This window comes from Cupressus sempervirens, chromosome 9, assembly GCF_028749045.1.
Source record: "Cupressus sempervirens isolate cs-2001-9-10 chromosome 9, ASM2874904v1, whole genome shotgun sequence".
In the NCBI taxonomy this organism is placed as follows: Eukaryota; Viridiplantae; Streptophyta; class Pinopsida; order Cupressales; family Cupressaceae; genus Cupressus; species Cupressus sempervirens.
Genome location: NC_143126.1, coordinates 328,146,582 through 328,170,720, shown reverse-complemented (window position 1 = coordinate 328,170,720; position 24,139 = coordinate 328,146,582). Strand labels below are relative to the sequence as shown.

Sequence of the window (24,139 nt, the reverse complement as noted above, 5' to 3'; positions counted from 1 at the left end):
TGCCGAGTTTTTGCCGATTCCGATATTTTCACAATTTTTGGGTCAGCCGAGATATTGCCGATACCGAATTTTTAAACTATGGTTACATCAACATAATCAATTAAACCTTTTTCCATCATTTTACTCCATGTTCTAATTTTCCATGTAGCATAATTATGTAGAGTTAGAAGTGGAAACCTAGGAGAACCCATGATGAAAAATAAATGAACACAAGAGAAAGAGAAGTGCAAACACTCAAGACACACCCCCTAAATCACTCAATCAAAGAACCCCCCCCCCCAAAATGGATGATTTTGGCACTTTATACTTAGTGTGTGTACAACTGCTACTTGTCAAAATGAACCAAAGTGGGTTTCTAATTTTGATGGTTACAACAACAAATACGAAGCTATATCAGACTCAACAAGATAAGACACAAGATCTTTCAAGGATCTAAATTAATTACAAGTGCCAAAATAGACAAAAAATGACCAAATTTTGAAAATATTGTGTCTACTCAAAATTACTCCAAACTAATATCAGATCTGGAAAGTAGATAGAAAATCATGCACTTTAAAAAAAAATAGCACCTAAATATGTGTTCATATGAGCCCGAACGAAGCCTTTGAAGTTGCAAAAATCGGGATTTGCGATTTTCAAAAAAACCAAGAATAGTGATTGCAAACAACTTGCAGCAATGTGTAGATTATGAAATTCTACCCCAAAACAAAAAAAAATTGCTCGTAAAAAGGAGTCCGTAGGAGGGAGATATCGCTCTTTGAAAATCATCTTTGTAATTATTTTTTCTGAATCGCTGTTCTCGCAACTCCAAAAATAAAATGACTTTAGATTTCACCTTAGATGTCCAATTTTGATGAAACAAGAGTCGATTTAGGGGTTTTATGACCTTTTGAATGTGATGCCAACATGTGATTTACACTAGCAAGCTCCAATCTTGACCTGCAAAAATAAAATCTCTCCAATGGCTATGCAATGAAACTCCTATGGCTCTGATACCATGTAAGAATATGGTATAGCTATGATACCATGTAAGAATTATCCTAAGGCAAGAATGAAATGCCAAGATCTAGAAGCTTAAGAGATAGCACAAGAGAGACAATATATGATCAAATGAGAATGGATATCAGATGATTGGATATCGGATAATTAGATGAATACATCATAGAAGAGCCTTGTATATAAAGGCAATCAAGATGAGTAGGAGTCATGCAAAGAGATAAGAAACAACTAAGCACATGTCCACTAATAGTGGATTATCCTCCATTGTGCATGAATGTACGTGCAACAATGAGAGGATAAGAATGTAAAGGTGTATCTCATATAGAGATGTAGACAACATGTGCTCAATTGGAGTGCAAACTATTGTGTTGTCAACATGACAACTCATATGAATATGCAAACTCCTAGGTGTCTACATGACAACTAATATGAAAATGCATTAACCTAAGTAAACCTAAGTAAAGTGTAAATAGTAAATACTTATTTACACCAACACAATGAAAGGCCAAGATTGCTTCAAGATCAAGGACCAAGATTAATATTATTCTTTACAAACCCTAAGTAGGGCCGTCACCTTATTAATCAATTACATGAAGACACCACCTTGTGGGCCAATAAAAAACATTACAATGCTTTTCAGAGCCAATAGGAAAATCGTACACATGTTAACTGCAATTTCCTTATTGTAGAAGACAACTAGGTGCCACCTTATGATCGTCATCTTGTAGACTTGATCATTCTTTTGGTAAAGGGAAAATATCTCTTGATACTCGACATTATCAAACCTTCCATAGTAATGGCATATTACCAAATCACTTTCTCTCAATCTTTCTCCATCTTTAGTTTGAAACTTTCTTGTTATCATGTCTTGAACTTGCATCTTGAGTTTGTAAACTTGGCTTGAATTTGCCTTTTGATAATCTTATGTTGAATTTTCCTTCTAATTGGAGTCCTCAAACTTGAACTTTAAGTGTTGTCATATCATCCCTTCTTGTACTGAATATCTCCTCATCCTCCAAGCTTTCCTAAAACAACTTACCTTGCAAGACAGAAGAGAAAGAGCACTAAGCTCATGAAATGACAATCATAAACATGTATAAAATCTGAAAAATTCATGAAAAATTTACATTTCATTAAACAAGAATGGAGTAATCATGGATATTTCAAGTTAGAAGCTAGATCCCTCCACTTTCTTGCAAACCTTGAGATAAAATAATGCCAAAATATGGAAATAAGTAAGATTTTAAGGAGCAATATGCCCAGATTTCACTTTCTTCACCACCTCATCTCTGATTTCTTGAGAAAAAAATGCTCCACTTGCCTAGAATTGCTGCCTTCTAATGGGATTTGATCCTTGTGTTGATCTGCCTATTCTCATGGCACTCCATGAGTTGGAAACAAGTTGCTGCCTGGAGGTGATCCTGCAACCTCAAACATTGCTGCTCTTTAAGGATATAAATTGCTGTCTATAAGCAGAGTTCAAATTGCCTTGAATTGATGTGAAATTGGTTTGGATGTTCCCGCTTTTATATTGGTGACATGCTCTTGAAGAGGCACCTCTCCCAAGATCGGCCAACTTAATTTAGATCAACCAATGAAAATCATTTGAATTTAATTTATTCTCAGCCTTGTAGACCATCTTGAGCAAGAGATAGTATTGATCTTAAGTTGCATTCATGTTCCAAAATCTGCATTGCATGAGGGTAATTTATCCTTCTGCCATCCCTCAAGGAATTCTTTGTTTTTTTCTTCAAACTCTGTTTTTACTCCTCATGTCAACATTCTATCATTCTCTGCCCCTTTTCTTCATTTTGGGTTCATTGAGCATATTGGAGCGCTTTGTTCTTGTTTCCACCACCGTATATGCAAGGCAGATTTTGGGAGTGTTAGAGGATTCTATTAGAGGATTCCACTTGGGGTGGCAGAATCCACCACCCTTCGAGGATTTCTCATGTGACCCAATCTTCTGCCATCTTAGTTTGTCTTCAAAACTTGTTCAATCCCTTGAAATTGTTCATCCATCAACTATTTCGCTATTTGGGAGGAAATGGATCACCCTTCAAGCCCTCATCTATGAGGTAGAAATCAACACTCGAAGAAGATTTTGAATTCCTCATGAAACCTTTATCTCCATTCCACTCAAATTGAGATGAATTCAAGCCCACCCATAGTTACATCGCCCTGGGGGATGGGGGGACGACGGAATGGGGGGACAAGTTTCCTGGACGGGGGGACGACAGGGCCTTAATTTGGGGATGGTGGGGGGATGGCGGCAAGGGATGAGAGGGGGGTATATATATATATATGCATATGGTACTTAAAATGCTAGTTATGAAAATATGTATTGCAATATAAGATATAAAGATGTAAAAGAGTAAATACTTGAACATTGCATTGAATTGTTACATTGGACATTAAACATAAAAGTCGAATCTGCAAATAGTCAACATTGGGATATCCCCCATCCTTGGTGGAGGTGGCGGAATTTGGTGGCGCCGCTGGGATGGGGAAACAGAGCCCCCTGTCCCCGGTGTGTTGAAGTCTCCGGGACATCGAGTAAAAGGGGGGGACGCATCCCCATGTTTCTATTGCATTTTGTTTCATTTGGTTCCAAGGCCTTGACATTGCATTTTCTTTTCTTAGGACGAGAGTTAGGTTTTTGAGGGATGAGAGGATTCTGGATTCCACAAGGTTGGGGAAATTCCAACGCGCTTTGAGGAATTTTCATCAGACTCATCCACTCTCCGCCAACTCATATTGCCATCTAAAAGTTGTTCTATCACCTCAGATCTTTCACTCATCCAGTTACTTTTCCTTTTAGGAGAAAGTGAACCATGTTCCAAGTTTCAAATGTATAATGGAATTCAGTGTGCCTAGAGGAATTTAGGATTCTTGGTTACTCATCATTTTCTCATGTTTTATTTCTTCCAATCCATGTTTCCAGTTTTATCTATTGCTGTTCATGTTAACCATTAGGTTTATCCCCATTAATGTTCATTTGTTTGCATTTTGCATGACATAGATTTCAAGTGCCCTTGGAGGGTGGCGGAATCTGCCACCCTTCAAGGAACTTGCTTGATTTGGATATCTTGAGTTTGGTTGAAGACTGATTCCATTTGTTACTCTTGTGCCTTCGCTCCATAGCCATCCTTCACAAGATTCGAAAGCCACAAAGGAGCTAGTATCCTAAAGCGAAGATAAGCTTCCATAGCTGGGCAGAACTTGGGTGCATCCAAGGATAATGAATACTAGGTAGGGAGCAGATTCAGCCCCTAACTGAGGATTTTTGTATAGTTTTTACACTTCAAATCCAATTAAGTTCACAACCATTCCCCGTCCTCTCACATGCAATCAAGTGCCCAAATTTGCCACTAAGGTGAATTGACAGTTATTCAGATCTGATTTACGAAGTTCGAAGGTCTGATTCTTGTTTGTCTTTCACCCTTCTCAACCTGATTTCAAATTCCTCAAGAGTTGACCTCAATATCATGCCCATTTGCTCCTTTGAGGACTCTAAGACTTGTTCCTCAAGGCAGAAATAGAAGGTAGATCAGGATTGAGAATTATGGTAGAGGGCGAAGATAAGGGGTAGGCCAGGATTAATATTAGAATATTATAGTATCCTAGGTTCTTTCCATATTTAGCTTGTTATTTAGAGCCTTAGTTAATGGTTATTTAGGCTTTTTTTCTTCACTCTTTGAATCAAATCTATTTTTAGATGTCTTTATTTAGAAAACTTTTCTTTTTACTTATAGCTTTATATAGCATTAGTGAACTCTACTTAAGAGTGTGTATTGTTAATTCAGTAAATCCCTTTTTTTCAAGTTTCAATCAAGAATCCTAGAGGGCAGGCAGATTCTGCCCTAAAATTGTTAATAATCAGAATTAATTGTATTAAGAATACACTGATATACATAGAGTTTACAAACACTATAAAAGCATGAACTAGAAGGCAAAGTTTTCTGAATAAAGACATCTAAAAGAATTGATTGAGAGAACTCAAAAATAGAGCTTATATGCCTATTAACTAAGGTTCTAGACTAACGAGCTAAATATAGCAAGAACCTAGGATACTAAAAATAATCTATTACTCTCCAAAATATTAGTACTGAAACCCTCCCTGGATTAGTAGAATGTCAATGACTAAGAGTAGCCAAAAAAATAGAAGGCTCTCCTCTTCTTAGAATGGTTTGCAACAAGGGACAAGAGTCTTCCACTGACTTTGCAACCGAGATGCCACTAAGATGAGTCTGTCACAAACCCTCCTAGAATATGCAAAAACACTAAACTAGAAAGCATTCACAAAACAACCAACCTGATGTTGGATAACTGAGTTGTCTTTCCCTGAAAATAGAGATACACACTAAGAATAACTGTCACGATTTTGAGGAAAAATCTACTAATCCTCAAACTATTGCAAATGAGTAGGATGCCCGAAACTAGACTGCAGGGTACCATGATTTGAAGATACAAAATATTGTTTTTTTTTTTTTGGAAAAAAAGGTTGAAATGAAATGAAAGGTTTTAACAACGTCCATGAGACCACCAGTATAAGAGACCAAAAGGCCAGTTAAGCAGGCTGCTGTAATTTCTCTAGGTTGTTCCTTTTGTTGTGCTTCCGAATTAGGAAGCTATTTGTCTTCTGTAATCTTGCCTCTTCAAAAAGTTCCTTCATGCTGCTCACCTATAGGCTATCCTTGTACTTGCTGCGAATATCTTCATATGCAACACCCTGTTTGGCAAAGTGCCATTCCGTCTCCACCACTCCTTTGCTGCAAAAAGTACAGATTCTCTTTTCCCACCCTTCTTTAGGGACCTTCCATCTACCAGTTTTACATCATAAATGATGCGAGCTGGTCCTTAACCGAGCAATTATTATTTTGGCTTTTCCTTTAACTGTGGCTCCTAAATATTCTTTATCCCTGTGTTCCCATGTGTGACTAAATTGTTTGACATAATAGGCTTTTTTCCTACCTACCAGATTTGTCCACATGGCAGTTCTGAATTTCTCTAACACCCATTTCTTTATTTTTATATTAGTGTTTGGACACTCCTGAGGGTTAATGTTCCATTTGTTACTTTGTTTCTTCCATGTTTTTTTCCTATGTTCTAGCTCCTCCCGAGCCACCAATTTAGGCCAGCGATGTTTATCCATATTTTCCACTTTTTAAAAATGGCTTAACAATCGGATAATTGTTGAGGCCTTGATTGGGAAAATGCCCGCCTCCCCCAAAAGGATCTCGTAAGGAACCGTTGAGTTGACATTGATGTTAGTAGTAATGAGATGTTTCTAGATTCTTTCTATTTGCTGTCATTTATGATTCGATAGTAGATACGCTTCCCCCCCAAACCTCACACCCATAAAGAATAACCGGAACTGCCAAAAGACCAAAGAGGGTCTTCCTAGTTTTCCAATCCCATAGTTCCGCTTTCTTGCATCTATTCTGAAGAAGGTAAGAAGCCTTCCACCCCCCTTCAATTCTTTTTGATCTGCATGTCTCCCAACTTAATCTATAATGGAAGTCAATTCCAAGATTTTTGTACTACACTATTTCTAACGAGTTGCTCTCAAATATGAATGTGTGTGGTTGTTTCTTATTTTTCAAAGGAAAAATCATAACTTTAGTCTTAGCAATATTAACTATCATCCCTATGTTGAGCAAAAGAACTCTAGATTTTTTAAATGCTCTGTCAAATCTTGTGCAGTTTTTGCAATAAGGATAAGGTCATCAGCATAAAGAAGTAATTTTATCATGTAACCTACTAGTTGCACACCTTCTCCATTAGCCTTGTTTGACCACTCTTCCAACTTATTAATGTAGAGGCCGAAGAGAGTAGGCAACAAAGGGCACCGTTGTTTGACCCCAATGCTGCTCCCAAAACATTCAAACATGCCCTCTTTAGTTCTGATTTTTGCTTGAACCTATTCGTACAACTTATAAACAACCACCCTGTACTCTTTTGGGACTTACTATTCTTTCATTCCGTGCCAAAGTTTATCCCTAGTGATGACGTCAAAAGCCTTCTTAAAATCCACGAAGAAGCAAAAAGACTCCTCCCCTTGTTTTTCCCACACTCTTTAAATGAGATACCTTAGAGTGATGAATGGTCAATGCTGAAGTGTTTTCATCTGAAACCAGCCAGACCCTTTGCTATTTTCTCCACTTTTTCTGCCCAACAGCTGATTCTACACTCTATCATACTCCCAAAGAGTGTGCCTAAAAGAGGGCTTACCATTATGATGTGATAATTGGAGGGGTTGTTGATGTCCCCACCCTTGTGTAGGGGAATAACCATAGTAGTAGTCCAACCAATAGGGAATAACCAATTAATTGATTTCTGTTGTAGCCAATAGGGAATAACCACACTAGCACACAAAACATTGTTTTTAAGGGTAAGTGGTAAAACTCAATAGAAACCAGAGAATCTTCCCAAATTGCAAAACCGCAAACTAGGACATTCCTTAATTTTTAATGAAAAAATTACAAACCCTCTGGATAAATTTATTGAGGAAAATTATTAAAAACCTAAAACTATTTTTTAATGGAAAAAATTTGTAAATCCAAGAAAATCCACAACTTGAAATCCAATTTTTTGATTTAGGATTTTATGCACAGTTCCACGAGGATGCGTCCCCTATGCTTTTAGGCTCGTACCCGTCCAAGGGACGAAACAGGCATGGATTTTTGCCATCCCCAAAGCTTTCCCCTTTTGTCAAATTCGGAAACATCCCCGAAACGGCAAAATTTTTGGGCAAGAAACTTTGGGACGGCCAGCAATACAGGGGATGGCAGTTGTCTTAAAGACATAATAAAAATGTGCAAACCTTATTTGTCCATTAAAACACTAAAACACTAACTTTTCTACTCATTTTAAGATATGATGTACTTGCTAAGTGGGACAAAAAAACATAGAGCAACATCAGTAGCAGCAGTGAGAAAAGATTGCATTTAGTATTTCTATTTACTACTTACTATTTTAGTTGCACTTTCCTTTATTCCATTCTGATTTCATGCATAATACTTGGAGACTTAAGGCATTTTGATTTTACTACGTATGTATGTGATATGTTATAATGGATGTACTTAGTATTTGTCATTTGATAATTTTCCATGTATTGATCTTCTAAAATGTCTATGGTGAATGGTTTATCAATGTTATGATATGCATACTTGAATTTTGTCTCTCTATATAAAAAATCCCCTATGTTTTTAATTGCCGTCCTCTAAGGTCCCATCCCCTAAATTTTGGCTTTGACCCGTCCTCGTAGCGGAAACACGTCCCCGTCCCCTAAAACGCTCCCTTCTTGGAAACTTTGTGGAGCATAGGTTTTATGCCAAAAAAAAGCTGCTAGAAAACGTGAAATTTTTTAATGGAAAAACTATTAAAACCCACAATATGTTTTGTTGGAAACAGTATTAGAGCCTACAAAATTTTTAAAGGGAATTTTTTTGAAAGCCTAACATATTTTTTGACGAAAAACTTATTGAAACCCACCAGATAATTTGAGGAAAAAATATCAAAACACGAGATAATTTCTTAGGAAAAAATTATTAAAAACCTCCCATAAGGGAGATATATCTAGACCGACTCCCGCTATGATATCATGAAAATAAAAAAATTGTAATTGATTGTATTAACAATACACTGAAATATTTAGAGTTTACAAAAAAGAATGAATTTAAAAGCAAAGTTGTCTGAATAAAGATATCTAAAGATAGAACTGTTTAAGAGAACTCAAAAATAGAGCTTAAATGACCATTAACTAAGGTTCTAGAATAACGAACTAAATATAGCAAGAACTGAAAATACTAAAAATAATCTAATATGCCCTGCCCTTAGGATTTACTCTTTTCTTATTTTGCTGCTCCATAGTTAATCATTTCTGTGTTCTGTCAAGCCCTTTCAACCCTAGATTCAAATACAAGGGATTGACTGTTTTCACCCTCAATCAAACTTCATTTGAGGCATGGAGACTCAAAATTGTCACTGAGTAAGACTTCTAAAACCACCTAAAACACCTAAGACTGCCACTAAGGCAAGAAAAGGTGGGTCCCCATTTGCAATGGGGCGATGGTGTCAAAACCTCACAACAGTTCCCTTGATTTATATTTTGTATGTTAATATGTAGGTTGAGAAGATTTCATATTCTTATAATGTTGGTTATGAAACAATAGTATTAAGCTGTATAATCTATACAATGTATGCCTATGTAAGAAAGTATGGTAGATGTGTTGATTGTGTACTTGTAGAAGGGAAGTGGAACGCGACCTGCACAGGCGATGATATGGAAGATCCTTCCAAGTGAGATGCATATCTAACATCCCAGAAGTACATAGCAGTCATCTTAAGGAAAATCCAATTGTGTTGGAAAACTGCAAATTGGAAAATAGCCATGGTGTAGTTGAAGAGTGTAAACCATCATTATTGATTGTAGGAATTCTTATTTGTCCACCATGGTTTTTGGAAGATTGTTTTTTGGTTTTTAAAAATTTAATAATGCAGTGCTTTTATGAGCATTCTTTTTCTTTGGCACATTGTTATTCAATGTTGCAAAGGCATAACTGATTTCTCTGCCTTATCTATCTTGTACTTTTGAAGTTTTACATAGCAGGCAGTGTTTCTGAATTGCATAATTTTTTTGTAGTTTCCATTCATAAAATTGCAGGGAGCTTTATGACATATCTAGAGACACTGTATTGAATAACAGTAAAACAATGTTTGCCCTCTGAATAATCTGGCATAGGAATGTTTTTGGGTAGGATTATATTTTACTTTTATCAATAAGAGGCCGAAGCCAAGGTTAATAATTATTACTTGTTGTGATTAAATTATTATGATTATGTGTTAATCTTGAGTAGATTTGAACCCAAGACCTCCCATTTAAGAGGCTCACAATTTACCATTGTGTTAAAGGCTCTTGCCTATTTTTGGGTAGGAGTATTATTTTTATGATTTGCATTTTATTTATTTCATCAGTTAAATGTATTATTTAGCTTCCATTCATATTTTGCAAGTTATCGTATAACACATCAACAAATAATTTGCTGAATAAGTGCAAAACATTTTGTGTCGTGAAAAATTTCAGTTCGGGAATTTATTGTGATAGTTAAGATTTCAGATATTTTGTTTTATTAGTTATATACATGTATCTTAATTGTTTCCTAGCCTTGTTGAACATTTGTTAATATATTTCCCTTCTGCTTGAAACTGCACTATTCATCTGTTTCTGTTGTTTTTGAAATTGATGGTGCTGTATTTATCATAGCAAATCAATGATTCTTAAAATTACCTAAGTGTTACTATATGCTTTTAATTATTTGGAATGTTTGTCATTTCTTCGGAGGAAATTGAAATTTCTTCTTGTGGAGCTATTATGTAGACTTTTTAATCCTTTCAAAACAATATGCAATTAGGTGAATGTATTATTGCCTTTATTATGCTGTTAGAAATTTGCACGTCTAGTATTTTTGTAAGTTGTTTTTCTATAAACTGAATAATTTCAATAATTTACTCTTAGTGATTGGCAAAGGTATGTCACATGGAGAAATAGGTGACTAGTTCATCTAATTTGAATCTGTGCTGGATTTTTTTTCTCAATTTATTCAATAAACTTAAGAAATTAATTTTCAAGGAAGTTGCCGGTTCTTGACTATAACAGGCTGCTTAGTCTATTTTTTAATGTTGCATGTTTGCAAATATCAATATTTTCAATATTAATCTATATAACTAGCCACGTGCTCTTTTTCATGTCAAACAGGGAGCTTAGTAATACAACTAAATGAGAATTGAAAGGAAATGAATGAACAAATTAAAATTGAAGTGTGCTCTCTATCCTATTTTCTTTCACATATTACATATACTGTCTTGTCTTTTCCTATTTCTGCCTTACAACCCCTCTCTGCTGTCAAGTAAGCTCTATTTTGGTGAAATTGACTGATTAATGCTGGTTCCCCTGTTTTTGTGCATGTTTACAGCTCAAAATAACAGATACACAAGGCATCTTACCAAACTTCTGATTCACGTTGTATGGAGCCTTCAGGAGACAGTTACTGTAACATCTGGGGTACGTGCAGATTATGCAAAGGCCATAAATGCAACACGCCTCTCATCAGTTTTTCTGAGATATTTAATAGAGAATTCAACTAGCAATAACTTTGAGGAATCACTATTTCTCAGTTTGACAGGCACAGATTCCAAAAAAGACGGAGTTCCAGAAGGTAACTTGTGTCTTTCAAACTAAGATGGTTTTTAATATCTTGGAAATTTAGAATCAAGATCTTAATGAGCTCATTGTTTGCAAGTGCACATGTTTCCTTTTTGCATGACCTTAGTTCCAAAAAGCTGGTTTGCTAGTTTTGATTTTAACTGAGAGGTCTGTTTTTCAATGTTCAGCAGCTACGAGAGAAAGGGCTACACATTTATGTCATCATAGAGTTTCACAATATGTCATATGACAAAAGCTGCACTTGACCGGAAAGAGTCCCACTTTTTATGTGTCCAGTATGCATCATGTACTGGGAAAAACATTCACATTGTTATATTGTAGTGTAAAGTATAATTGGACATCTTTTGGTGAAGGTGGAATAAGAATGAATTAGCCAACATCGAAATTTATTTTATAATTTTTGTTCGAATTAGTAGATAACTTAGATGTAGCTGTTATTTTCTGTTCAGGTTAGGTTAATAATAAGCGACTTGTAATGCCTACACCTGTCCTTGATTGTTAATCGGTCTTTGTTTATATTTACTATTATCAAGGTGCTGGCTTATATATAGATGTATATTTCCAAGTAGTTTCACCACCTGTTTGTAGTTCTTGCTGAAATATATAGCTATAATATGGCATCAGGGCCATATTCATTTTGAAGAGACTGTGAATGCCTGTGAGGCGGGAAGGGTTTGCTGTTTAAATTTGTGGAAAGAAAGCTTTAATAAATAATTTAATGTGCTGTTTGGTGAAGAGCAAATGTATTTGATGCTGCAAACGAAAGAAGTACAACAGCCAATTATCCTGGATGTTTGGTCCATGCAAGCATACACCATTGTATCATCTCAGCAAAACTTGGAGTGTGATGGCTGAGTGGACATATGTACAACAGTTTCCTCAATTCTGGTTAATGACATTACAAAATGACTGTAGTATGCATTTGTTGGCTAGAGAAACAAGGCTGACAATGAGACTCTGGGATATGGTTTGCAGTTTGCTGGTAGTTTCTGCCCTCTAATGCCTACAGTGATCACATCAATATCCATCACACTAAGATTTCACTTATTAGGAAAAAACAAAGTTGGCCTTGAGTCGAGATTTTTGTCAAGTTTATAACACTTCTGTAATGTTTCCCAAATGTTGGAAATTTTACTCAAGTCTTATAGTTGCCATAATTTTTGTATATAAAATAAGGTTATGAAAATGATAGATTTAATAATTTTTTTGTTGCCTTGGATTTGACAGGGAGAGAATCAATTAATATCTTCTGATTGAGAAGGTATATTTGATTGTAACTTTCTCTCTTTGTGTATTCATAGACATGTAAACAATCCTGTAAATTGGTTTTGCTAGAGAATTGATGAAATCTCTTTTTCAATCTATGTTACCAAATTCTTCCTTGGCAACCCCAAAGTCTGTTCAGGTTCTTGCAGAAGTCTGGTTCTTATCATATTCTTGTAAAAGTCTGCTGCAGACCTTCGAAGTCTGCCCAAATTCTGTCCGATGAACCTGGACAAATTTTGCTGTTTTTATGGTGAATATGCATACCTGTGGGAGGATCCAGGCTGAATTTGGCCAAAAAGTGGATTTTTTTGACTTAAATTTTTTTTTGTAAGTCTATTTTAGTCAATTCAACCCTCCAACCATAAAATAGAACACTAAAAAGGCCAAAAAGGTAAAACATATATTCACCCACATGCACACACACACACGTACACATACACATATTTAAAAAAATGTTTATTTGTATGGGCGAACCCAAAACAAATACAAACTTACCTCAAAAAAGATTTGAACGAATTTTGAGCCCAAATCTCAAAACCACATCTGAACCTGAATCCAAACAGACAACTTAGATTTCAATTGTTTTTGTAGTCTATTTACAAATATTTTGCACTTGTTAGAGATGAATACAAGCTCATTAGAATAAAGCAAACTTGTCTTCACCTATGGAAGACCATGGGTCACTATTTAGAAATTGCATCTACATTAGAAGTTAACTATGGAAGACCAAGAGTCACAGATTAGAATTCCACACCAGATGTCCCTATGGGGATTTTAACTTGGGTTGCCACAATGAAAACCTTGCATTTAAGCATTTAAGTTTAACCATATAGACATTATTTCCATAGTTTCCTCAAAAAATAGTACTGGTGTAACATCTTTCAAACCATTAAGAGTTCCTCCTAACTCATTTTTTCCATATAGTGTTTTTTGTGGTGTCAAACATTCTTATAAATTGGTCTTGTTCTAGCTCAATTGATTTCATTGAACTAGAGTTTTCCACTTCAATTTTTTTCATTGAGCTAGTGTCTAGTGGTGCATCTCAAAATGATAGGAATCCCAACAGTGCTTTCTTTTGATTCTCAGCATCTGACCTGGAAGAATTATTGTGTATGGAATCATAGGATGCACATTGTTTGTGAATATTGTGACCTTGATTAGATTGTGTTCAGTACAAGTGCAAATGAAGATCTAGAGGACTATGACAAAAGCATAGAGAAGCTTGAATCATTAACGCTTTCGAAGTTGCTTGTCATAGATGCAATAAACCTTGAAGTTTGTAAGGCCACCAATGCTGCTACAATTTGGTGGAATTTTATAATTAAGTACCTGACATCAGAGATTGGTTAGTGATTTGATTCCCAAACAAATTGATTCAGAGATAGAAATGCAAGCTAAAGACACATTCAAGATGTAGGAAGTCTTTTGACAGATATTCCCTTTATAAGTTTATTCAGAAGGAATAAGGGAATTTCGCATGGAGAATTTGGATGTGAATTTATGGAGTCCTCTCTAGATGTCAGTGAATTGTATGTGGATTAGTTTTATTTCAAATTGAATTATTGCCAAAATTGATTCAAGGGTTTGAAGAATACATGTGCAGCTGAAAATTTTCAGCAGAAGTGAGTTCTAGTACAAAAAGAATCATAATTCTGTATCAAGATCATTTCTAGGAATCCATGGATTTTAATATCGTCTAGATGGTTATATGGTTTTTGTGAAGATGCAATAGAAGAAGTGGAATTTATCCTAAAAGAAGCATGCAGAGATCATGCAAGAGAATATATAAGTTCTGAAGCGACAACCAGGTAGATTCTATTGATATGACAATGCACACCAAAGGCACATAAGAATATCGTGAGATGGGTCTTCTGTAATTATTTGAGAAAAAGGGAATCATATTGGAGAGTCAAATTTGAAATTTCTACTGAAGAAAGGAAGATGCAGATCTCTGTGATGACACCAGAGTATTTGAGAAAATAATTAGAAGTCAAAGGATTGACTAATTATACCACAAATATTCAGCTGAATTCTTCTATGGTTACATCAAAATTAGACTTTATTTCCCCATGAGCATAATAAGTGATTAGAGTTTCACACATTTCATGAGATAATTTTAGAAAAATATATTATGAAAATCAAACACAGTAAGTCAATTGCTTACTATTCCAAGGATGATTAGAAAAGCAGAGCTTCAATTATATCCACGATCACTACAATTCATAAAAAATGCAGTATTGATAAACATTATTAGACTGGTAATTGCTGGCAACACTGTGGTTATTTAGAATTTCTTTAAAGAAAAAGAAAATGTGCATCTTTTTAAGTTTGTATGGAAAGCAAGTAGTGCAATAGAACATTTGGAACTAAGAGTGAGGATAGGCATGGGAGCCAATTAATAAATTAAGAAAGTCGTTTGTGACACACAGTCTAAATTAAATAAGTTGTATAAAAAAGGATGTTGGCACAATTTCCCATTGAAACTGCACAAAAACAATAGTTTCATTATAATTGTCCATAGAGTTTGCATTTAAACAACATTCCAGTTTTAAAATACATAAAAAAAAAACAAAAAAGGTTAAAAAGAAAGGACCGTAAGAAATTATCTAATTTTACATTTTAACAACATTCCAGTTTTAAAATACATTAAAAAAAAAAGCTAAAACAGAAAGGACCTTAAGAAATTATCTAAGTATCAAATAACAAGCCAATCCAATTAGCTAATATTAGATTGAGCACAATATCAGAAGTTAAAAGTTAAAACTAAAGCAATATCATAATCCTGACAATGATGCTCGCGCGTGGTTTTTCTCCCGACAATGTCTCTTGCACGAGCACTCTAAACAACCACCCTCGCGACCATGATTATGGTTGTTTGTAGGTGTGCTTCGTGTGTTTGTTTCCGAGGTTTGCCCTCAATGTGTCTGCTGCTCCTCACATTTGCTCGTAGGGTTTTGGAACCGTCGTTTCTTCTTTGTCTTTGCTGTTTGGCGCCTTTTTACCTTCCTTTCTGCTCGACGGGCTTGCTTGCCTGTGGTGTGGTTTTTGTGTGACATTTTTAGGGTGTTGCAGGCCTGTTTTTCCGACGCTTCTGGTTTACTACAGGTGGTGGCTGCTCCCCGCCAGGAGTTTGTTTGTTTTGCTCCAGTTCATAGTTTTCCTGTGTGCGCTTCTGTGGCCGCTGTGTGCTCCCATGTTTGGTTTCTGCTCCTGTCGTGTGTGCTCCTTCAGTGTGGGTTGGGTGGGTGGCTATTTGTTGCTAGACTTTGTTTTACCAGTGATCGGCCTTGACTGGGTTTGTGCAGGTCTCTTTCCTGCTCAGTTTCTCTGACTATGCTGACCCCGTGTAGTGGGTTGGTCTTTGGTTTCTGCTGCCACACCACTGCCGTGCTCCATGGGTCCATTGTCCATCAGAGGCTCTGTTTCAGCTCTGTGATCGCAGTCTGGTTCTTACTCTTGGCTGTGGGTGTGCTTTTCACGTTTGCACTGGTTTCTTGGTGTGTGGAGGACGCACCAAAACTGAAAATTACTTAACACTAAAGAATGATTGAAGGATCTTTGCAAATGGACTTTGCTGACAGGTTATCAGAATTGGAGGAGGAAAATAAACTCCTCAGAGAATCTCTCCTTTCTCCCATGCATAAATACACAACACTCGAACTTCAGGTTTCTGCCACCAATGCTGAGGCTTCAGGCATCAAACAATATCTTGATGAGATCTCAATTCATGCTGTTGAGATTAAAGACATAAGGAGATGCAAGACAAACTCCTTAGCTGCCATAATGCATTGAAAAGCAATATAAAGGAAGTTAAAATCATGGGCTAAAATCTGCAACAAGAAGCAACAACAACCACCACTTCCTGTGGCAGGTGTTGAGCTTGTTTAGTCCAAGTTTTTGGATGAACGGGTGTGGCGGGCTAGGGAACATAATCTGAAAGTTTGTGGCCTCCCATCTTCCACTGTTGACCTAGTTGATAAGGCGCATGCCTTCCTTCGTGACCAGCTAGAGCTCGCTGAGGTTTGCATTGATACAACATGGATCGGGTATGACTCCACACTTTTTATCAGATTTCTTAATGCATCAGACAAGTTGTGAGTTCTAAGGTCTTGTAGAAAACTCTTCCCTCTGCCGTCTAAAATCTATCTCGATGAGGATCTTACCAAATCATAGGTTACTAAGCTCAAACATGCTCGCACTTTAGTTGCTGCAGCCCGCTTTGAGGGCAAATAGGCAGTTATCTGCAAGCTTAAGGCGGTTATCAGAGATAGTCCTCTACTTGGTTGGGAATCTAGGTCGGCTTCCCAAGCCAAATGACACATTGGGTTTGGACAAGGTGGGGGGTCCAGTTACTCATTGATTGTTCACTGTTGGAATAGTAATCATACGCTTTGGTCCTTGCCTGGTCTATTTATAGATGTCATTCGTACGAAGGATATCATACTTGTTATTGAGAGTCTGAGACACAGGAGAGTCCTCTTCCCGATATTCCTGGTTCTAAGTGGCTTTTGGTTCATCATTATCAGGTTAGGTTTTTTGGGGGAGTCGAGGGCTTGGGTGGGGTCGCCTGCCTCATCCGTGATAGCCTCATTAGCATGACCACTCTTATACACTTCGACAACCTTGCCAGATTCAGGTGGGTCCATATTAGGGGAAGAATGGATAGAGACCTTTTCATTGCTGTTTGTTATTTCCCACTGGCTACTTCGTATGCGGTTCATGGTTCTGAGGGTGACCCTTTTAGTGACCACAGCGATTGGATTGATAGATTCTCCGTTTTGGGGAGCTTGGTTATCTTAGGGGACTTGTTGGCTAAAAATTTTGTACATCACTGACTACGACTTACAAAATTGTGGCTTTAGACAATATCTCATGAGATTTCTCTCTCTCCTCTCAATAATAGTGAAGGCTTCCTTCTTATTGTAGGTGGCTTCAATAGAAATTTAATTGAAATTACAAAAAGGATGGTTCTCTTGATCAATTCCTCTCTTTTTGGAATGATTTGCCTATAACTCTAACTTTCCAACTTAACAAAAAGTGCCTTATTGCTACGATAATACCGGTGACCTTGAAATTGATGTAAGAACAACACTAGGGGCAGCAGTTTGCTTTTTATATTTTTTGAAACAAAAACAGGAACCCAAAGTCTTCTACATTCATCTCGAATAAAGACTCAAATAGAATAGCCAGTAAGGCACAAAGTCTCTTACTGGATACTCTCAAATTCAATAAAAACACTTACAATTGAAGCCCAAAGTCTTCAAATCTAAGTGATTACAGTGACTACTATCAATTACAATTTGTCCCCCTGCAGCACAAAGTCTTCAAAATTTCAAATTGGCTCTAAACGTAATAAGCAACTTTGCACAATTAAATTCAAATCCCTCTTGATCAAAGGTCCAAAACTCAAAATCAATATACAAAAAATGTCATCACATAACACCTTGAATCAACACAAAGTTTGCAAACAAGTTGCCTCTTTTATCAATAGCAATTTAGATTTACATCCAAGCACAAGTCTTAGAGTGCATATACAAATTGACAAAATTTTCTTGCCTTGCCAAAAGATGATTATTTACAATAAACCTCCCTCCTTTATTTATAATGACCTCCCTCAGTGTTATTTCAGTGGGTCAGAGATATTGGGGTTTCTAAGGTTTTGCTTGTGGCCATCATGAAATTTTACGAGAGGGTTGTTGGTCATCTCAGGACTCCTCTGGGCTTGTCCGATTTCATTCAAAGTTTTATTGGGGTCAAGCAAGGCTGCTCCTACACTGCTTAGTATTTACATTGATGAGTTTGAGACTTATCAGAGGATATTCTTGCAGCCCGAGGACATTTGTTATCTTCATCAAGTCTTGATTTCCATCCTTCTCTTTGCTAACTATGTTGTGCTGCTGTCCTCCTCCCCTGAGCGGTTACAACGTCTTTTGGATGCTCTGGCCTCGTGTGATTCTCGACAGTTGGTGGTTAACTTGGGCAGGACCCAGGTGATGGTTTTCAACAACTTGAAAACCTCACATCTCCACTTCTTCATAGGGACCAAGATTGAGATGACTTCTAGTTACACCTACTTGGGCATTAGGTTTTCTGTGTCACATTTCAGTCTGAGATTGGCCATGATGCCGCCGGTCAACAAGGGGCTTGGTTCACTTGCTTTGCTTGAGAAGCAATGCTTCAGACACCATTTTCAGGATACCACGTCTAAGATGTCTATCTTAGACTCCTGGGATGGACCTATTCTCCTTTATGGCTCGACTATTTGGTGGCCCTCCTTATTAGCCATTGATTGGGCTTCGGTGGAGAGGGTGCAAACTCCTCTTCGTCTCGTCATCCGTTGTCAGCCGAGCACTCCTACTAGCATCATCTTGGCCGAGGTCGGTGCTCATACCTTTAGACTTTGCACGATCTTTGATTTGGTTTGGTTACGTCATAGACTTAGGGGATTTGCGAACTCTGTTGATGACAGATATCGTTATTCCTACTTGGCCTATTGTTCCTTAGCTTCGATTGCGGCTTCTTACCTCACTGGCCGTGCTAGATGTTGGTATGCTCAAGTCTTGAGTTTCCTTAGTTGTGTGGGTATTGATATTTATCGCCTTCCTCCCTTTCAATACTCCTTGGACGCTATTGCTCATCTCCTTCCCCCATAGGAGAAGCTGAATGAGATTACCAAGATGGACATCTATAGGAGACTTATTTACGTGACTTGGGTTGCTCCGCTAAGGGGCCTCCGCACTCATATGGCTCATTATGCAGAGCACTTTATTGACATTCAGGATGGCATCATCGCTTGATCTTACTTCTCTTTCTGGCGGTGGCCTCAAGCCTTACGTGTCCAGTTAGGCTCTTTGAAAGTTGCTCTTGGCTCTGAATCCAGGCAAATCTCTAGAACAACAAAGATGAGTGGATTTGTCAGTGTTGTGACATGGGTGTGATTGAGATTGAGATCCATCTTCTATTTTATTGCCTAATCCACTACGAGATTCATTGTTTATTTTGAGAGTGCATCTCCTCCTTCAGGTACGATGATCGGCGGTGCCTTGCACTCGATCTCTAGGAGGCCTTCCGTCTTCAAGATCTCACTCTTCAGGAGTTATCCCTTTTTGGGTCTGCTTCCCTTCACCAACTTATCACTTCCTTCTTCACTCCTGTTACCTCTCTTAGAGGAAGAAAGCGGGCTAAGGTCCCGTCCACTATTACTTTGACCAAATCTCTGAGGCCGCACAGAGATCATATGCACATATACCATCAGCGTCAATAGTTCTCCTCTCTCTGACGATGTGCTCGGACTTCTCCGCACACACATAGCTATCCTTCAGTTCCGGGCTACTTTTTGACGACAAAGAACTGCTAGTTGTTTCATGGCCTCATAGTCTCTTATTTAGTGTTGTTTCTCTTTGTTTACTTCTTGCTCTATTTGTTTCTTTTTTCTTGGACATTGTTTGGTGGTCCTGCTGCCTCTGGCCTCTGTTTGTATCTTGAGTCCATTAGGCCCATTTGTGGTCTCTTGTTGGACTTTAATAGTTTATCCTATCTTATCTTAACATACCAAAAGGGATGGGAGTTGACTGCATCATTAGAATCTATTCTAGGAAAAAGAAGTGCGATAGTTTAAAATGTCACTCTGGTTGCTGCATGCTGATCATAGGTCTTGTTTACCATCAAGCAATTGTTGAACCTTAAAATGCATGAAGGTAATGGATGACTTACAATTCTGTCGATAATTAACTAAACAGTTTTGTTTGCTAGATGGTATACAAAGGAACCATTGGCTGTTGACAAACTTAAAAGAAGTTTAGTTGATAGAGGCAAAAAGTACACCATTGATGAGTAGAAAGAGCCTTGTACCCAATGGTAAGATATAATGAGGTTTGTGAAGGTCAGTACCCAAACACAACCTGGGAACCTATAAATAGATGCCACATACTACGTTATGGTTGATGAGGATAATTAGGAAAGAGAAACTAGCATAAATGTATGAATCCTGATATTTTGCATTACTAAAAATGGTGATGCACGTCCTTTTGATTAAAAAACCAAAAGATAGAAATCAAACATTACCATGCAAAATGGATTTACCATTTAAAATACAAAACTTGGGAATCCTGTAAGGTTAGGAGGAAATAAAATAAAACATCAAACAAAAATTAATTCATTTACTATTTTATTATTTTATTTTGAAGATAGTTTGAAAACAGATATACAAAATATCAACTTTCAGATCAGCCATGGGGCTGTACGAAATATGGATGAGATCATTAGTATTTCTGTTCAACTGAAGCCAGCTAGAGTGTCAAACCATACATCTGTATACAGCTGATACAAAGGACATGGACCCGGTCATATATGAAGCTTTACAAATTTATATTGCTTAATATAACAGACCACCTTCTTAGTATTTCCTGCATTCACTGTAGATTCCCAAGACTCTCCAACTAATTGGAGTTGATATGGATGACACCTCCTTGTTAGGTCTGACTTCTTAAGAGCAAAGTCATCTCCAGCTTTGATATGAATCTTGCACCATGTGCTCCAGTGGTTTTCTTTTGGTTTACAGCTGCATTGTCATTGTAGTTCTTCTGGAAGTTTATGAATCCCTTTGAGAGGGGCGTGTTTTCAAACTGGTTATAAGGTGCTGTATGACTGTATCTCACTTCTTCCTTGTTGACATACAGTACCATAAAAAAGTGATGAGATATTCAATGTGTTAATAGTGCAACCATGCGTATCATAGGGGAACAGCATGTTCTAATTGATCAGAAATGTTTGGTAAACCTGTTAGCTCAAATATCTTGTTTGAACAGAAGTGGATGGAATTTTCATTTTGGTTCCAAAATAACCACATTCATCAATGATGACTACATGAATAGCAGTATTAGCTAGCAAATAGATGGGAAAGGCAAAAGTCGGGAGTGGCTGTATTAAGGCTTTCTCCCATGTAGGTAGCATTAAGAAGTGGGGGCAAATGATGGATGCTTTTAGTGACATCAGATTGCAAAAGAATTGTCAATCATTACTAGGATTGTGGTAATTATAGATGCTTCTTTGATGATGGAGTTGTATCATATATTAAGATAACGAGTTGAAAAGTTCCAGTAAAATATTACCGGTGTTTGGCCAACCCAAGATGGTGAAAATGATGTACTAATATATTTGAAGAAGGTGAGGAGAAAAAGATTGAGCTAACAATTGTGTTGGACAATGGAGACATAGCAATTGTTAAGCAACATGCATTGATGTAGATGCAATTCCAAGAATGACATGCAAAGAGGGAGACAAGTTTTTGTTGGGTTCTGTTTTTTAAAGATGAAAATTGTGAAATGTCATTCTAATGTTGCTGTCACATACATTTAACTTTTAAAACATAACACAGTATACTTGGGCAGAGCATGTGGCAAGCAAATGAATGATTGACTACTAAATGTTGCATGGACAAAGATGGTTATCATATTGTTTCCCTTAATGACAGTAAATGTAGAGGTGCAGCTATATGTTTTTCTGCAACGTGACTGAGAAGTTGACATAAGGCTTTTAGTGAATTCTGCCATCATTCTTGATCATGAATTTATTGCAACATAGAACATGTGGCAAACAGCACGAATGATTGACTATCAAATGTGCGTTTACAAAGATGGTCATTTTATTGTTTCACTGAATAACAGTAAATGTAGAGGGGCAGCTATCGGTTTGTCTACAATGTGAGTTAGAAGTTGACACAAGGGTGTCACTGTATTCTCCCATCAGTCTTGACTGTGAATTTATTGCAACATTATACAATAATTCTCTAATATTTTAATATATTTGTCAAATGTCTGTAGCTTCCAGTCAGTAAAGCTTTCTTTCCCAGATTCATTCTAGGTTTAGGAATTTATTTATTTATTATTTTAATAAATCTTAGGAGTTTTACTCCAATAAAATTAATTTTATTTGTAATTTTCCTATTTTATTAAAATGCTATGTCTAAGTTTCCTTGACTAAATCTTGTCCTTATTTTACAAACAGATTTTAATTTTCTAAAGTTTTGGTTCTCGGCTTGTTTAATAAAAGATTTTAAAAAAATTTAAAATTTGAATTTCTTGCAATTTAAAAGCTTTTTCCCTCAGTGGTTTTTGGTCCTACCAAAGTTTAACCGTTTTAAAATCCCCTTTCTAACGTTCCTACACATGGAGATCCTGCACTCTATGAAATATTTATTTCTGCTTTCCTATTTGGGAATGAGTTTACTTCAAATTTTGTGTGAGGACTGTCTTGTTGATGTGTGGTGGTGCTTTCTTTGTGTTTGGAATCATTATATATCCTGAATTGTTGTGCTTCATTTAGGTTTTGCCTTAACAACTTGTTGCAAAGTTCTCTTTTATTTGAATTTATTCAAACCTGAGAAACCACTATCATAGATCATCAGTTCCCCATCGCGCTGTTAAAACCTTGAATTTTATAATCACAATTCATCTCTGTTCTCTTGCTGTGTAGATCAATATAAACAAGCATTTGCATAGGCCTATGGTCTTAGAAATTTTTGTGTTATTTCTGGAAAATAAGCTTTTGACAATTCAATGGAATCCTTAAAATTTTATGAAGGAGCTTTGAACATAGTGTGGGAGGAAATAAATGATAGGATTTAAGCAAGAAGAGTTTCTTTGATAAGGGAATGGCCCTTGCTTCCTTGGCAGCTATAATTATGGAAACATGGGTGTTGGGCTTTTTAAGACACAAAAATGTGTGCAAACACTGCTTGGCCTTGTATCTCATGTTTTATGTTGGGGCATTTTGAATGTTCTAAAATGTCCAACCTAATTGTCATGGACAAGTTTTGTTTCGATCAGTTTGCAAGTTTGGGTGAGTCTTGTAACTGTGGCCATGACATTAGCTCTCTTAGGCAACAAAAAACACACTTCTCACTTGAACTAGTTGCCTGCATGTCACCAATGCATAATTATTAATAAGTACAGATATTGTGGTAAACATCCACAATGTTGGTTACCTATCGTCTAACTATGACCTTGTTGCTTAAGCCAGTCTCATGCAGGTGGCCCTTATGAATATGAGAGTGTGATACACAACCTGAATGTTAGTATCTTAAGGTGTGCTTCTTGTTTGTACTAGTTGTTTGCTGGATGTCAATCCTGTTGAATTTGAGAAGATACAATAAAGACATTCATATAATAAGGTGACTAGAATTTATTCTATACAATGCTGGTTATAATCCTTTTACAGCATCACAACAGCATAAAATTGAATTCGTTCTTTGTTTCATTTTGTATCTGTTTTTCTGGAGTCCCTTGTGAAAAGCTTATTCTTCTCAGAATAAGCTCCTTACCAAACATGTCAAATCTCATGAGAATTTCAATATCAATTATTTATTTTTCTTTTTGTCTCTTTAATTTTGTTGGGTATTCAATGCATATTAGGTTTTTTTGTGTTAAACGTACTCATGTTTTCTTATTTTATTCTGAATTACTTGTAACTTCGATGTATCATCTTGGTTTCAATCTATGCAGTTCACTGCGTCACAGAATTTTTTATGCAAGGGCTACTGGGTTTTGTTGGCTCTTCAGATGTTACGTATGTATGAAAATTGATTTTCTTGATTTTACTTGAATTTTGAAGGTGTATCAGGATTTATGATTTTCAAAAAAAAAATTA

At 36.7% G+C, this 24,139-nt stretch overlaps 1 protein-coding gene across 2 annotated transcripts in view; it reads left to right on the top strand.

The window, feature by feature from the left end:
* Window positions 1–24,139, top strand: part of LOC149538684 (uncharacterized) — a 99,755-nt gene that overhangs the window by 42,811 nt on the left and 32,805 nt on the right. For both annotated transcript variants that reach the window (XR_016356091.1, XM_089800019.1), the window contains exons 2-3: window positions 10,977–11,219; window positions 23,995–24,058. Coding sequence is in view for 1 of the 2 variants with exons in the window: in XM_089800019.1 (XP_089656145.1) it covers window positions 10,977–11,219; window positions 23,995–24,058 (307 nt within the window). In the remaining variant the exon portion in view is untranslated. The remainder of the gene's footprint in view (window positions 1–10,976; window positions 11,220–23,994; window positions 24,059–24,139) is intronic.